Below are 13,994 nucleotides of genomic sequence, written 5' to 3'. Positions count from 1 at the left end.
AATTCTACCTTTCTTCTCATGACCCAAAAGTTCCCCCACGTTCCTCACTCCAATAATTTATACAAAGCAGGAGCTGAGTTGTAAAGAGCTCTTTCCTGCTCATAAAAGCCCACCGTGGGAGTTACCCTTCAGGTGAACACATCCGTTAATCTGCTTGAACAGCTAATTTTCCAACAGAAGAGGTGTTTCTTTGGTATCAGAATGATAGCATGTGACCTAAAGACTCTTACCAGACTGCCTTATTCTCACCCTTGGGTTATTTTTACACCTTACCCTGAAATGTCCTTGGCATTTTAGAACATCACACGTTCGTGTGTGCTTTTTTAAGAACGTGTATCCCTCTCAAAGTTCTCACTGGACAACTTAGTTGAGTCCCATAAGTCAAAGGAATGGTCCTCCTCCCAGCTATCCTTATCCCACTCATACCCAGGTGTTCCTACAAAGACCCCAAAGTCTCACACGGGGAGGCTGAAAGAAAAAAAAAAGTCAAAATGAAGAATGTGTAGAATTGACCAAATGATCTGCTCCTTGAAACAGATGACAATTCCAGTGTCTGTGGTCACTGGAGAATAATTACATTGGTTAGAAACCTCCCATATGGACTGGAGATCTTGCTTTGAAAACACCCAAATTCCACCACTAGTTAGACAGAGTTCCCCACCATTTCAATGAGGATCAGCTAACTCCTAGCTGAATGTGGGGCCTTTGGTAGTCTAATCTCGGTAAAGCTATAACACGGAGCATTTATAGCACACTCAACATTGAAGACTCTCTGATACCATACTTATGAACATGCGTACAACCAGCTAAATAAAATGGTCTCAAAAATTCCTCGTATTTGGCCAAGTATGGAAAAAAAATTCTTTATGACATTTTACATCTGGAAATGGAATTAAATTCATGATGTGCTTTTTCCTTATAACTGTTCAGTTGCCCTATATGTTATTTCAGCTTTCCCAAAGCATAACTGTTATGTGGGATTTTATTTTCCACCTGTGGAAGGAGGAAAGGGACCCCGAGACCATTAAAGGGACAGAGAAAATCAAGGCAGACTTCTGGCTATGGTGGGCAACCAAGCTGGAAGTCCATATCGTGAGAAGAAATACACGCTGAGTTTTCATATGCTGCCTAATTCTCATACTGGACAAGGTGAATCTAATGAAGTAATATTGTCTAACCCTCTATTAACTCAACCCAGGCTAACAACAAACAAATTGGCTACTGCAATTTGTTTTTCCTACCACTTTATTCTTGGCACACATCATATATTCAAACCAGATTTAAAGCCCAGATTCTTTTTTGTTACTAGACTCCAGAGTCTCCAAAATTACCTTTAAACACCTACACCGCAAGCATGGATTTTGTCATTTTTTAAAAAAGGAATTGCCAGAATTCTTAGCCTTAGCTGTTTCATGTTCCCTCAGGCTAAATTTTCTGTTCAGTTAAGTATCCAGCCCTAGACAGGAGAACACAAAGTTGACTGCCATAGAGACAGATGTGGGCATACTGGAGTGTTCACACCAAGGGAGTGGGAACTGTGGCGTTAATGACACAATTCCCGAAAAGATAGTTTCTTAAGGAACCAGCCAGCACTATGATTCCATTAGTCATCAGGTATTTATCGAGATTCCCAGGCACTCTGCTACATGCAATGGCGGCTTCCAGAAGACATCGTCACTGCCTCAAGGAGCTCACCATGGAGTCGATGAAGTATAACAAACACCAGACATCACCAGAAAATATTACTATATACCACTGAGGACTAAACTGTGTGGCCATTGTATCTTCTAGGGGCCCAAGGTGGGAAGAATCCCCCTGACTTGAAAGCAGTCCTAGACATTTTCATCAAGGTAGTGAGATTGGCGATAGGTCTTGAAGAATTGCGGGGGAAACTGAGTGATACAACTTGAGATTACTAAAATGATTATTCTGGGACTTAAAAAAAACTCGCATTGGCATAAGAGGAATAGTATACTCAAGAGCTCTCCAATGACATATTTTGACAAATTTAGGGTGAACACCTTCTAGAACTTGCTTTTTAAAATCCCATTGGAAAAAGTAAGGAAATCAAGTGGAAAGTTTTCAAAATCAGCTTTTCGTGTCGTCAAGGGGCCTGGAGATCTTCCATCTGCTTTTACCACAGTGGATGTCCCTTCATCTCAAAGGCCACTGATACTTGCTACTTCCACCCAACCTCATTTTATTCCATTGAACCCATTGTTTTTCCTATCTAAAATGCGTGCTAAGTGGGATTGTTATGGTCAAGGGCATGTTTTACTAGCAAAAGTTTTGGGAGCCACAGGGGAGGCATAGCATATTTGATGTAGTTCTTTGTTTGGGTCAGGCATTTTCATCCACCAAACTTTATTCCCCAGGGACCTTATGAATCACCTGTGGTCTATCAAAAATCAGGAGCACATAGGCCCTAGAAGCAGCTGAGGAGCTATGCTCTCTCTCTCCTTTTTTTTTTTAAGTCAGAGTCTCACTCTGTTGCCCAGACTGGAGTACAGTGGCATGCTCATGGCCACTGTAGCCTCGACCTACTGGGCTCAGGTGATCCTTCTGCCTCAGCCTTGCAAGTAGTGGGGACCACAGGTGTGTGCCACCACGCCTGGCTTATTATTATTATTATTATTATTTGGAAGGTGAGAAAACAGGATTTATTGAGAAGACAGAAAAGCTCCCAGAGTGGGAGGAGACCCAAGGGGTTGCCCTTATTTTTTGATTTATTGTAGAGATGAGGTCTCGCCAAGTTACCCAAGCTGGTCTCAAACCCCTGAGCTTAGGCAATCCTCTCGCCTCGGCCTCCTAAAATGCTGGCATTACAGGCTTGAGCCACTGCGCCCAGCCAGAACTATGCTCTCTTATTGCAGAACTAAGAACGCTTTGCTTTCCAGGAGGTTCTGCATAGGAATGCTCTGGAATGGATTCAAGGGTAGGCTTTAGTATCCAAAGTAGAGTCTCCTAAAATATTTGTGTTTTTAGACTTTGTTTCCAGCTAACTGAAGTCTAACCTATCTTCTCCCCAAAGTCATTTGGGCAACTACCTGTTTTCACATCCTTTCTTTTTTCCTCCACAAAGAACTCAAAACACATTTCCTATGTGAGTCAGTCAAACTTTTTCGTCATCCTGCTTCTTATCCCCTTTCGAGATACCAAAAATCAGAGGGGAGAGGGCGGCGGGAGGTTACAGCGTCAGAGAAAAGCTTGAAGTAACCCCAGGACCTTCCCCGAGCTTAAAACATTGGACTGTGGGAAGACCCTCTGCCCCTCAGAGGTCTCTTCCCGACTCCAAACAGATAATTACGATTTCTTAACTTGGACTATCTGGTTTGTTTTACCACCAGATAATGGACTCACCTGTTGATCAGAGGGGCCATAAGTCAAATGATTTTCATTATGTGCTTTAAAACTGCTGCTCAGTAGCACAGCAAATTTCAAATGGGGAATGAGATCACAGAGCAGCTGGAACAGCTCTCGCTCGGGAAGATTTGAACCGAAGAAACATGTAGGCAGCTGGAGTTGTATTAAATTTGTACCATTTGGAGTTAATTTAAACTCTCATTTCCCTCTTCAATGGGTGTGAGAGAAACATTCAACATTTTTTTTTATGATTATTTAAGGAAAATAGATGGTGGTGCCATTAAAAAGTTTTATATAAGAGCTGGGGGTTTCAAAATCATAAGGGGTTGCTGGATGGATCTTGGCCACGTTCCAAGACATGAGTAGCCGTGGCCTTTGTCCTTGGGTAGGTTAGCAGAACCGACTCATGGCGAGCACCCTGCTGTGTGGACTAGGTGTCTTTGTCAAAGACACTCATTTCCCCGTCGTTCTTGTGCAGTGGTCGTATCCAGCTCGCTGCGGTGAGGGCAGCGAGGGCCCCCTGGTGATCCAGCCACCCCGTGGACATCAGGCCATCCCAACATGGCCTCCCTTCCTTTCTTTATTCTGAGCCAGCAGCTCTTTGTGTCTTCAGGTCCCTTCTCCCCACCACCCTGTGTTTCTTCCTGTACTTTCAGAGGCCTGACAGGTGTGCCAGGTATGTTTCCACAAGGTTCCAACCCCTTTCTCCTCGCCTTCAAATGCACCTCGAGAGGCCCGTCCAGCAGGTCCATCCTGGGCTTGTGTGCAACCTGGAATCAGGACTGATGTCTCTCCCAGCCTGGCCCCAGGAATTACTTTTTTTCCACCAGAAATGTGAGTGTCCGCCAGGCATGGTGGCTCAGGCCTGTAATCCCAGCACTTTGAGAGGCTGAGGCAGGAGGATTGCTTGAGCCCAGGAGTTTGAGACCAGCCTGGGCAATACAGTGAGACCTTATCTCTACAAAAAATAAAAAAAAAATTAGCTGGGTGTGGTGGTGGTATACTCCTGTCGTCCCAGCTACTCGGGAGGCTGAGGAGGGAAGATCACCTGAGCCTAGGATGTCAAGGCTGCAGTGAGCTATGATGGTGCCACTATACTCCAGCCCGGACGACAGTGAGACCCCAGCTCAAAAAACAAAAAAAGTGTGTGTCCTTCCACACCTACTGACATCATCTCTCGAGGCCAAGGATGGTGCAAACTGTGCATGTATCTTGGTCCTCACCCTAGCATGACTGAATAAATTAAAAATGATTATTCTGGTGGGCCTAATCTAAAAGGGAATGATTTAGTGAGTGACACTCAAGAGTCTTTCTGAAAAGTTCAACAAATGGAGGTAAAAATCTTTATCCTAAATACAAGCAAACTCTAAGTTAGAATGAAACTTGTTAAAAATGATTTTAGGGGGGATAAAAAGAGGTTGATTGATAGGTACAAACATTTGGGTACAAACATACAGTTAGATAGAAGGAATACCTTCTAATGTAATAAAGTAGGGTGACCAGAGTCAACAACAATTTATTGTACATTTCAAAACAACTAGAAGAGAGGGCTTAGAATGTTCTCACATATTTAGAAATGGTGATGGACACCCCAAATGCCCCAACTTGATCATTCCACCGTCTATGCATGTAACAAGATATCACATCTACCCCACAGAGACACACAAATATTATGCATGTGTCAATAAAAACCTTTTTAGAAAATGACTGGAGTTGTAGATATGTCAAGTCTACCAGCACCAGAATGCTACCAAGTCCAGAATGATCTAATGTACAAGTTGGAGCTACCCACAGGATGAAAAACACCCCAGCCATCTGCAGTGATTTTATCTTTTTATTTATATTTATTTGCTTATTTATTTAAAAGACAGAGTCTCAGTCTGTCACCCAGGCTGGAATGCAGTGGTATGATCATAGAAGTGGGCTCTTGCTATTTTGGCCAGGTTGGTCTCGAATTCTTGGGCTCAAGCAATCCTCCCACCTCGGCCTCCCAAAGTGCTGGGATTACAGGCATGAGCCACTGTGCCTGGCTTCTATCATAACCTTTTGAGGCAGAGGGTCAATAAATACTTGGCACCCAGGCCTCTGAGCTCCCTAATCTCAAGTAAAAGATCTTCTGGCATTTGTGTCCTATTTTAGATGATGCTGTGGAAAGTGCTGAAAGTTATTCAGAAGAGTGTCGGCACTTGCGATTATAGTAATGGCGGATCTCATTTAGCTCCACTAACGTTCACTCTTGACCACGCTGTGGAGTTCCAACTGGCCACCAAAAGACAACTGGCACTGTGTGGGGGCCCTCGGATTCCAGGAAAGTCATTTGGAGACTACAGGGAAAGCAGGCCTGAGCTGTGTAAACGACTCATTTATTTTCTTTATCTGTCCACTAGGATGCAAACCCCTCACAGGCAGAAATTCAATGATTGGCTCCCTCCTGTGTCTCCAGCACCTAGGATAGTACCTGGCACATCAAATTTCCTCAGTAATATTGGGTGAGTGGATGAATAAATGAACGAATGCTTCTGTGTTTTCATTATGACTGAAGCAGACCCATCTATGATAGTGAATGAACAACAACACGCCCTAAATTGTCCATTTCTGTTTTTTTTAAGAAGTTGGATGTGAGAAACGACGATGCACTTTGAGTTGCTTTCCCTGGCTTGGTTTTCTTCTGGATTTTACAACTGCCTGCCCTTCACCCACAATGCCAGGAGAAATAAAGAATGGGGTTCATTATGTCTTAACAGGCCTGTCAGCTGAAACGAGACATACATTTCTTTTCCTTTCCTTCATTGAGCTGTTAATCTGGGTGTTTCACCTAATTGTTCCATTTCAGGGAGGGCAGAAGTGATTTTCCGCATGCATGATCCATGGATTTAGATACTTTGGGAGCCCTGGAGATCTTAGCTTTTCCTTTTCTCTTTCTTTCTTCCTTCTCTCTTAAAATTTTATTTAATGATTTATTGAGCCCTACGGCATGCCTACCATTGTGCTAGGCATTGGAGATAAATACAAAAATAAATAAATTATGCCAATTACCCTCAAACACCACACAGTCTGTTGGAAAAACAAACAAGAACTACAAGATGATGTAACTGGCAGGGTAGAGGTCTGTGGGGAAGGGTGTGCCAGCACGAAGAAGCCACAAGTTCTGCCTGGAAGAGTCAGAAAATGCATCATCAAGGTGGTGACATTCAGGTGTGGTCTTGAAGCATAAAGGGGAGTCACAGGATGGGGAAGAATGGAGGGTTTCTCAGACAGAGGTTTGAACACATGGAAAGGTTCCAAGATGGAATAGAAATCGGTGATGGGTGCGTGGTGGGTGGTGAGCATATGGGCACTTTGGGAAATGGACATGACAGATCTGTCTGGTATGCAGATACTCAGTGGTTTTCTCAGTCATGCCTTAAAAAAAATCTGAGCTTTGGCCTGGCACTGTGGCTCATGCCTATAATCCCAGCACTATGGGAGGCCCAGCCGGGAAGATTGATTGGGCCCAGGAGTTTGAGACCAGCCTGGGCAATACAGCGAAACCTCATCTCTACAAAAAAGTTTTAAAAATAACTGGGCATGCAGCATGCACCTGTAGTCCCAGCTACTTGAGAGGTTGAGGCAGAAGGATCGCCTGAGCCCAGGAGGTCAAGGTTGTGGTAAGCTATGATCATGCCACTGCACTCCAGCCTGGGTGACAGAGTGAGACCAGGACCAAAAAAAAAAAAAAAAAAAATTTTGAGCTTTGTGCCTATGGACAGTAGATCTCCATGACATATTTCAAAAGATAACTCTGGTACTAAAGGCTGAGGATGGGTTAGACGAGAAAAGAGTAGAGTCAGGGGCTATCACAGTTTTTCAGGAGACAGAGATGGATTTAACAGATACTTAAGAGGAGGAAGCGACACTGACAATGAAATAGGAGGGAATGAACCAAGGAACAGGTACTGAGTTTCGTTTTGAACATGTGCTCATTTGTCATCCCAGGGAAGATGCCCAGGAGGGAAGTAGAGCTATGTCTGCAACTCCAGAGAAGGGTGGAGTCTGAGGATATAGATCCAGGAATCATTTAGGGACAGATGTCATTTAAAGCCAAGAGAGTGGATGAGAAACCACCAGGGAAGATCCTACATGGACCGATTCCCCACTGCTAAGGGCTTACTTACATTAATGATGCCTGTTAGGTGTTCAATGAATTTCGTTTCTTTAGACTAGAGTCCAAAGAAGCTTAAGAGATGTAGTAAGAGATCTGGAGACATCTGAACTTTTAATTAAAAATTTAAATGTAATTTTTTTGTTGGGACAGAGACTATGACTTTTATCAGATTCTTAAAGGGGTCTGGGCTAAAAAAAGGGGGGGTTAGAGTCTATTGTGTTTCAATAAATAATTTTTATGTCCTATAATACTTAGGGGTTGAACTGAGTTAAATACAGGGCTAGTTCTGGTTCAAAAATAAGTTTGATATAATAATTTTGGTCTCATTTGATCGTTTTTTGGGGAAAAAAAATCCAAATTCTACCAGTGTTTGGGGGATAGGGAAAAGAGGAGAGAGTAATTAGGGGGGGAGGAAGGAGGGAAAGGTATTTGAATTCACAGTCTGGTTAGAAACGTTTCATATTTCTATTCCATTCAGGTCAAGTCCTCACAACTGAATCCTTTGTATTAAATCTGTGTTTGATAATATAGTAAAATGAGAGAACTGAAGGAATTGTCTACATGGTTTTAAATTAATACCACTATCATTCTGAATGAGATATATATTCTAGGAATTCCTAAGTTACCATCTCCTCACCACCATGATTACTTACTGTCTCTGGTTTTGTTTCATATTTGGAACCTGATCCAAGTTTCTTACTTGACCATTATAGCACACAGTCAAGCCTTTCTTTCTAATAGCCTTCTCCATGTGAGACAGTTTTTATGGAAGGTTTTATTCTTAGTAGAATCCAGATACCTTATAAAAATTGCCAATTCTTTTGTGCACCAAAGGACATTATCAAGAAAATGAAAAGACAAACCATGGAATGGGAGAAAATATTTGCAAAGCAAATATCTGATAAGGACTCAGTATCCTTAATATACAAAGAACCCATACAACTCAACAATAAAAAGACAAACAATCCAACTAAAAATCAGGCCAAGGATTTGACTAGCCATTTCTCCAAAGATACAAATGAGCCATAAGTACATGAAAAGATGTTCAACGTCATTAGTCACTAGGGAAACATAAATCAAAGGTACAATGAGATACCTCTTCACACCCACAGGAAGGCTAGAATTTTTAAAAATGGAAAACAAGTGTTGGCAAGGAATTAGAGAAACCAATACCTTCATATATTACTGGTAGGAATGTAAAATAGTGAAGCCACTGTGGAAAACAGCCTGCCAGTTCCTCAAAAAGTTAAAGAAAGAGTTACCATATGGCTCAGAAATTCCACTCTTAGATGTATATTCAGGATAATTTAAAACATAGGTTCACAAAAATACTTGTTTATGAATATTAACAGCAGCATTATTTATAATAACAAAAAAATTAGAAACAACCCAAGGGTCCATTAATTGAATAATGAATAAACAAAATGTGATATACCCATACAATGGAATATTATTCAGCCATAAAAAGGAGTGATGTATTGACGCATGCTGCTATGTAGATGAATCTTGAAAACATTATGCTAAGTGAAAAAAACCAGACACAAAAGGTCACATATTATATGATTCTTTTTGTATGGACTTTCCAGAACAAACCTATAGAGACAGAAAGTCAATCTGTTGTTGTCAGTGGTTGAGAAGAAACAGGAACTGGGAGACACGAGATTTCTTTTTGGGGTGATAGAAATATTCTAGAATTAGATAGTGGTGATGGTTATACCACATTGTGAATGAACAAAAACTATTGAATTGTATACTTTAAAATAGTTAAAATGGCAAACTGTATGTTACGTGACTTTTATCTCAATTAAAAAAATGCAAAAAAAAAAAAAAAAAATGACCAGTTGACCTTACCTGTACCCAAGAAATAAGATGATCATAGAAGCCACACACTTAAAAAAAAAAAATTCCCTCATCTTACAAAAGTCAAACACTTTCACATAGAGTGAGAATTCCCTTATTATTTTGAGATCAACAATCTGTATTTATTCTAGGCCAGTTAAAAGCTCAGATATCTCATCAACAAGGGTACCTGCATAATCAATGTTTGTGTACCTAACCCTAAATTGTACCCCACATCTTTATAATAAAAAACCTCAGATACAATGAAAATCTCTAAATAATTACAGAAATGGAGAAAATATGAGCTTGCATTTGCTTTGAGAAGATATTTCTAAAATTTGGGAGAAATAAAATAACAAGGCAGTCTATAGACGTAACTTTGCCTTTGTAAAGAGTACAGGATTCTCAAATTTCAAACTCTTTGAAAGAGTACAGGCAGCAAATAGGGTAGAACGAGAATCCAAACTGTCAACTTCTGTTCCCTGCCTCTGTTCCTTCCAGAAATGAAGCTAAGCTCTGGTCACTGAGGAACTTTGGAATTCTTCCGAATTTCATTCTTCTTTGGATTGAAATTATTTCCATTTCTACTTGGAATACTGAGAGCACAGTGAACTTCCACTGTGCGCAAGGTTCCTGTTTGATCCTCAGGAAGGTTGATTTTCTTTCTTTTTGTCTTTGTATCATACAACAGGGGAAGATTCTGCATGCCAGAGAGGAGGGCTTCAACTTTTTAAAGGGAAACTGGCAATCGCGCAAAATTTTGTAACTAAAAAATGTTCCGGTCACAGCAAGATTGTTTGATAACCATATGGGTAAAAAATAATAATAATCATCGTTTTTTTTTTTTCAAAGTAGCTCTCAGTGGCCTTGTTCATGCGCCTCTCCACTATTAACTCTTGAATGGCTCTGCTGCTAAACATCTGTCTGACTCTAGCCAAACCACAGACACCCTCTAAGTGACAGGCAGGACCTGCCACATCATTTGTGAAGTCCGATGCAACATGAAATGTGCTGCTCCTCGTGCAAAAATCATTAAGAATTTCGAGAGAGCGAGAGCAAAAGGCATAAACATAGCAGCTGCAACATGTCGCATGCCCATGTTGTGGTGGAAGGAGTTTGATCAAACAAATCCTCGCAGCTCCCGGCTCCCGGTTCTACCACTTTCTTGCTGTGATTAGGGGCAAAGTTATTTAACCTTCCAGAACCTCACTTACCTCACCCGAAACATGAGGCTAATAATCCCCATCTCTCTTGTTGCTGCAAGGATTTTTTTTTTTTTTTGAAGTCTCAAGCCTACATACTATTGTTTAACATGGTTTCCGTTTTTCTATGTAGAAGGGGATGCCATGTATTTAGCTGGGGCGGGAGCGGCAGGAAAGTCATTTGGTGAATTAAATATGGGTCCTTCAAAGCCCATGGAAGGGGGCTCTCATCTCCAGCCTGATACACTTTGCCTCGCTCTGTTTTTATTAGCTCGTATCCTCAGTACATCAGTGGCAAGGGTGATGAAACCGGTGGCAGATTTAACTGCCAGGCAGCTGGGTCACTGTCCCGTGGGTCTTGTTGTCATGCTGCGATCTTAAAGTGACCACGGCTGCTTGGGCTGCTGCCTTCCAGAAGGCTCCGAGAGAGACCACTGAATAGTTAATCGGTGGAAAAGGGAAGGCAGAGGCTGTTGCCTGCAGAAAATACAGAGAAGCTGCTTTGAAAAATCCCAAGGTGATGGAATATCAAGAACACGGTTCCTGCTGTGGGCAGCTATGTGTGCCGTGGGCAGCCTGAGGGCTTAAAATCAAATCTCCAGCATGGGTTGGTGCCTCTCCCTGTGGGCTTTGGCAATGGAGGCAGAACGCCTCAAACGCTCCAAGATGGAGAAACCCTCTGCACTAGCGGATGCGAGCTATCATTCGCAGTTATCTTTAGTGTGGTTAACATTATCCATGAATAATGGTTTTTAAGACAAAAAAAAAAAAAAAAAAATAAGGAGAGAGAAGTGTGAGAAGGAGAGAGAAAACAGGATGACTTATTTAACAGGAAAGATCTGCAGGGCCCCTTACCTGAAACCGTCTCATGTCCCTTGGGTTTCCTGCTGTTTTCAAACAATTCTGATTGCACTTGAGGAAAAATTTTAAAAAGAATCTGTGAAGAGAAAGCAACGTGTTACATTCTTCAGTAAACATTTTTAAAGGGAGAATCTAGCTGCATTCTATTAGATTTGATTGGAAAGCGATTGTGTTTCAGATCTGGGGAATTTCAACCTGCCCTGCCTGGGAAGGCACATGGCAGACCCTCTGCAATTTGCAAATTTGGATGTTTTCAATCCCAAGCCCAGCGCCCCCTTCCCCATCACTGTGGGGATTGTTAAGTGGTTCACAAGCTGGGCTCTGGTTTGTACCCGGCCCCGGAGTTTCTAGAGCACTTGTTCTGCAAAAAAGGCTTCAGACACAGCAGTGACCCCTGCTGTACAGAAAGTCTTGCCCAGGGTTAAAAATGGCAGGACCTGAGCCAGAATCCCAGAGCTCCTTATACACGAGGCTCTCAGCTGACACACATGCCTTCATGCTCACACAGGAAGGAGGCCTGACATTTTCAACCAATGTGTACAAAATCAGAAAGTGCTGTTACCATCTAAAGGCAAAGTCCGTCTGCGTAGGCAGACGCTGGAGGTCTCGTGATTAATAACAAGTGTGAACGTCCTTTCACACGGTCTTCAGATTATCCAGAAAACACAAAGACACAGAATCAGGCTCTTGAGGTTATCATTTGTAAGACATCTTTTCTGCAGCCCACATTCTCCTAAATGACCTGTATATGCAATTTTAAAATTGGGTGTCTTTCATCAGATGGCTGCATCAACCAAAAAAAAAAAAAATGGCAGAAGTGTTTTTTCCAGTAATTCACCTAGTTAATGTTTGAAATTTTGTTTCAAAATACAATAAGTTTTTCATTTATTTCACTTGCAGAGTCCTTTTCCTTAAAAAAAAATCCAGCTTTTGCAGTGCTAAAGTCCCAGGTGAGCTAGGCCTATTTCTCTTTCTGTTACTATGACAACGAAATTTTACTGCAGTCCCAAAGTCCCTTCAGAACTCTCACATCCATGCCTTGAATTAGAACTTTAAAGGAAAAGATATACATTTTCCCCAGGATTTACCAACAAAAATAAGGAGAGATCAACAATGCTTCCAAAAATTCTATTTTACGGCAACGGTTCGTGAAATGCTCTCATCGTGACCTTCTGCTTGTTTTTATTTTTGTAACAATCAGACAAAAGAATTAGAGAGTGCTCTAATTAATTGTATTTATCACTTAAAAAAAAAAACCCAATCAAGAGATAAACAGTAAATGATAAAGAGGGGAGAAGAGGAATTGACTCTTTTGAGTATCTTCTATATTTGAGGCTCTTTTATTCTATTTGCTAAAAAATATTTGGCAACGTGCTCCCGACCGGATCTATGAATAAGATTGGGTGTGAATTTGGAAGTGACAGCTACATATTTTTTCATGATTTTATAACATCTGCTTTTCACTTCTCTCTTTCAATCTTGTGTGTAGGGAGGGTGGGAGGTCAGGCTTTGCTTCCTGTGCCCTGGAGGTGTTGGGGTCTTTTTTGGAGGTACCTGCAGAAAGACGAGGCAGAGAAATGTTCTGTGCTGCTTTTCAGCCGCTGCTTTCTGAAGGGCAGTGACATCTCTGACACCCCCCCCACCGTACTCAGAGTATGTTAGAAAGGAGAACTGCTTTTATTTATGTAAAGATTGATCAGAATTTGAACATTTTATTTCCTGAAGGGGAAACAGTCTTTCATTCGTACATTTCTGGCAGAGTTAGCTATGGTCACTTGGATCACAGGCAGATGCTCTGGGAAGATACCAGAAACTTGTCTTATCTCACTGGGGTCTGTCCAAACAATAGCCCCCTACCCCTAGTCCACATTGCCCCCCAACCCTCAGCAGCAATTTCTATTTTATCCCTACTAAACCCAAATTGACTGCTCCTTCTCATGGACCCCTCGATTTGGGGAAAGTTTTGGCACAACTGGACTCCTTATGACGTGTTGTGTGTGCGTTATACTTCCTCTTTCCTACCCACCCCCTTCTCCAAAATGTATCTGGTGAAAACATTAATGTTCACGAAGGCATTACCATATGAATGGTTGGGTAGGTGGAAAAGTGCAAAACAGATAAATGTTTACATAAAATCAAATTGATTTAGGGATACATGGAGTCTGCTGAAAGGCTTTATTCATTTTAAATTAAGGTCCTTAGCAGTGATTTGGAGGGAAAACACCCTGGGTTGACTCTTTTGCTTGTCTGGAAGGCAGTCTGTAACCCACACAGCCCCAGGCACACTAAGGATTTAGCATTCAGTTCACAAAACGGAAGGAGGGATGGAGGGGGAAGGAAGGGGGGGAGACAGGTAGAGAGAAAAAGAAAGATGCAGAAAGTTCTCTTACATTATATAGTATCTTCCAAAAGAAGGCACTGCTACTTCTAAGTGGCTAGCACCAGAAATTATGGCCTGGGTTTTTTTATACAAGGATCTACAAATTAGTTAAAAGAAATTCTAGGGTTTACTGACATCTCCAGTTTTTTTTCCTCTTTCTGTTACCGATGTCTTCTGGCACTCCGCCCCCCCCCCCCACCCCCCA

At 41.8% G+C, this 13,994-nt stretch overlaps 1 protein-coding gene across 5 annotated transcripts in view; it reads right to left on the bottom strand.

Moving 5' to 3' along the window:
• EBF2 (early B-cell factor 2) overlaps positions 1–13,994 on the bottom strand; it is a 208,068-nt gene that overhangs the window by 48,581 nt on the left and 145,493 nt on the right. For all 5 annotated transcript variants that reach the window (XM_008066841.1, XM_008066840.1, XM_008066843.1 and 2 more), the window contains one exon: positions 11,404–11,485. In XM_008066841.1, the coding sequence (XP_008065032.1) occupies positions 11,404–11,485 (82 nt within the window). The remainder of the gene's footprint in view (positions 1–11,403; positions 11,486–13,994) is intronic.

Source organism: Carlito syrichta, unplaced genomic scaffold, assembly GCF_000164805.1.
Source record: "Carlito syrichta isolate Samal-C Ts95f unplaced genomic scaffold, Tarsius_syrichta-2.0.1 Scaffold309144, whole genome shotgun sequence".
Classification (NCBI taxonomy): domain Eukaryota; kingdom Metazoa; phylum Chordata; class Mammalia; order Primates; family Tarsiidae; genus Carlito; species Carlito syrichta.
Note: the sequence above shows the minus strand (reverse complement) of the source record. Positions and strands in the feature narration are given on the sequence as shown.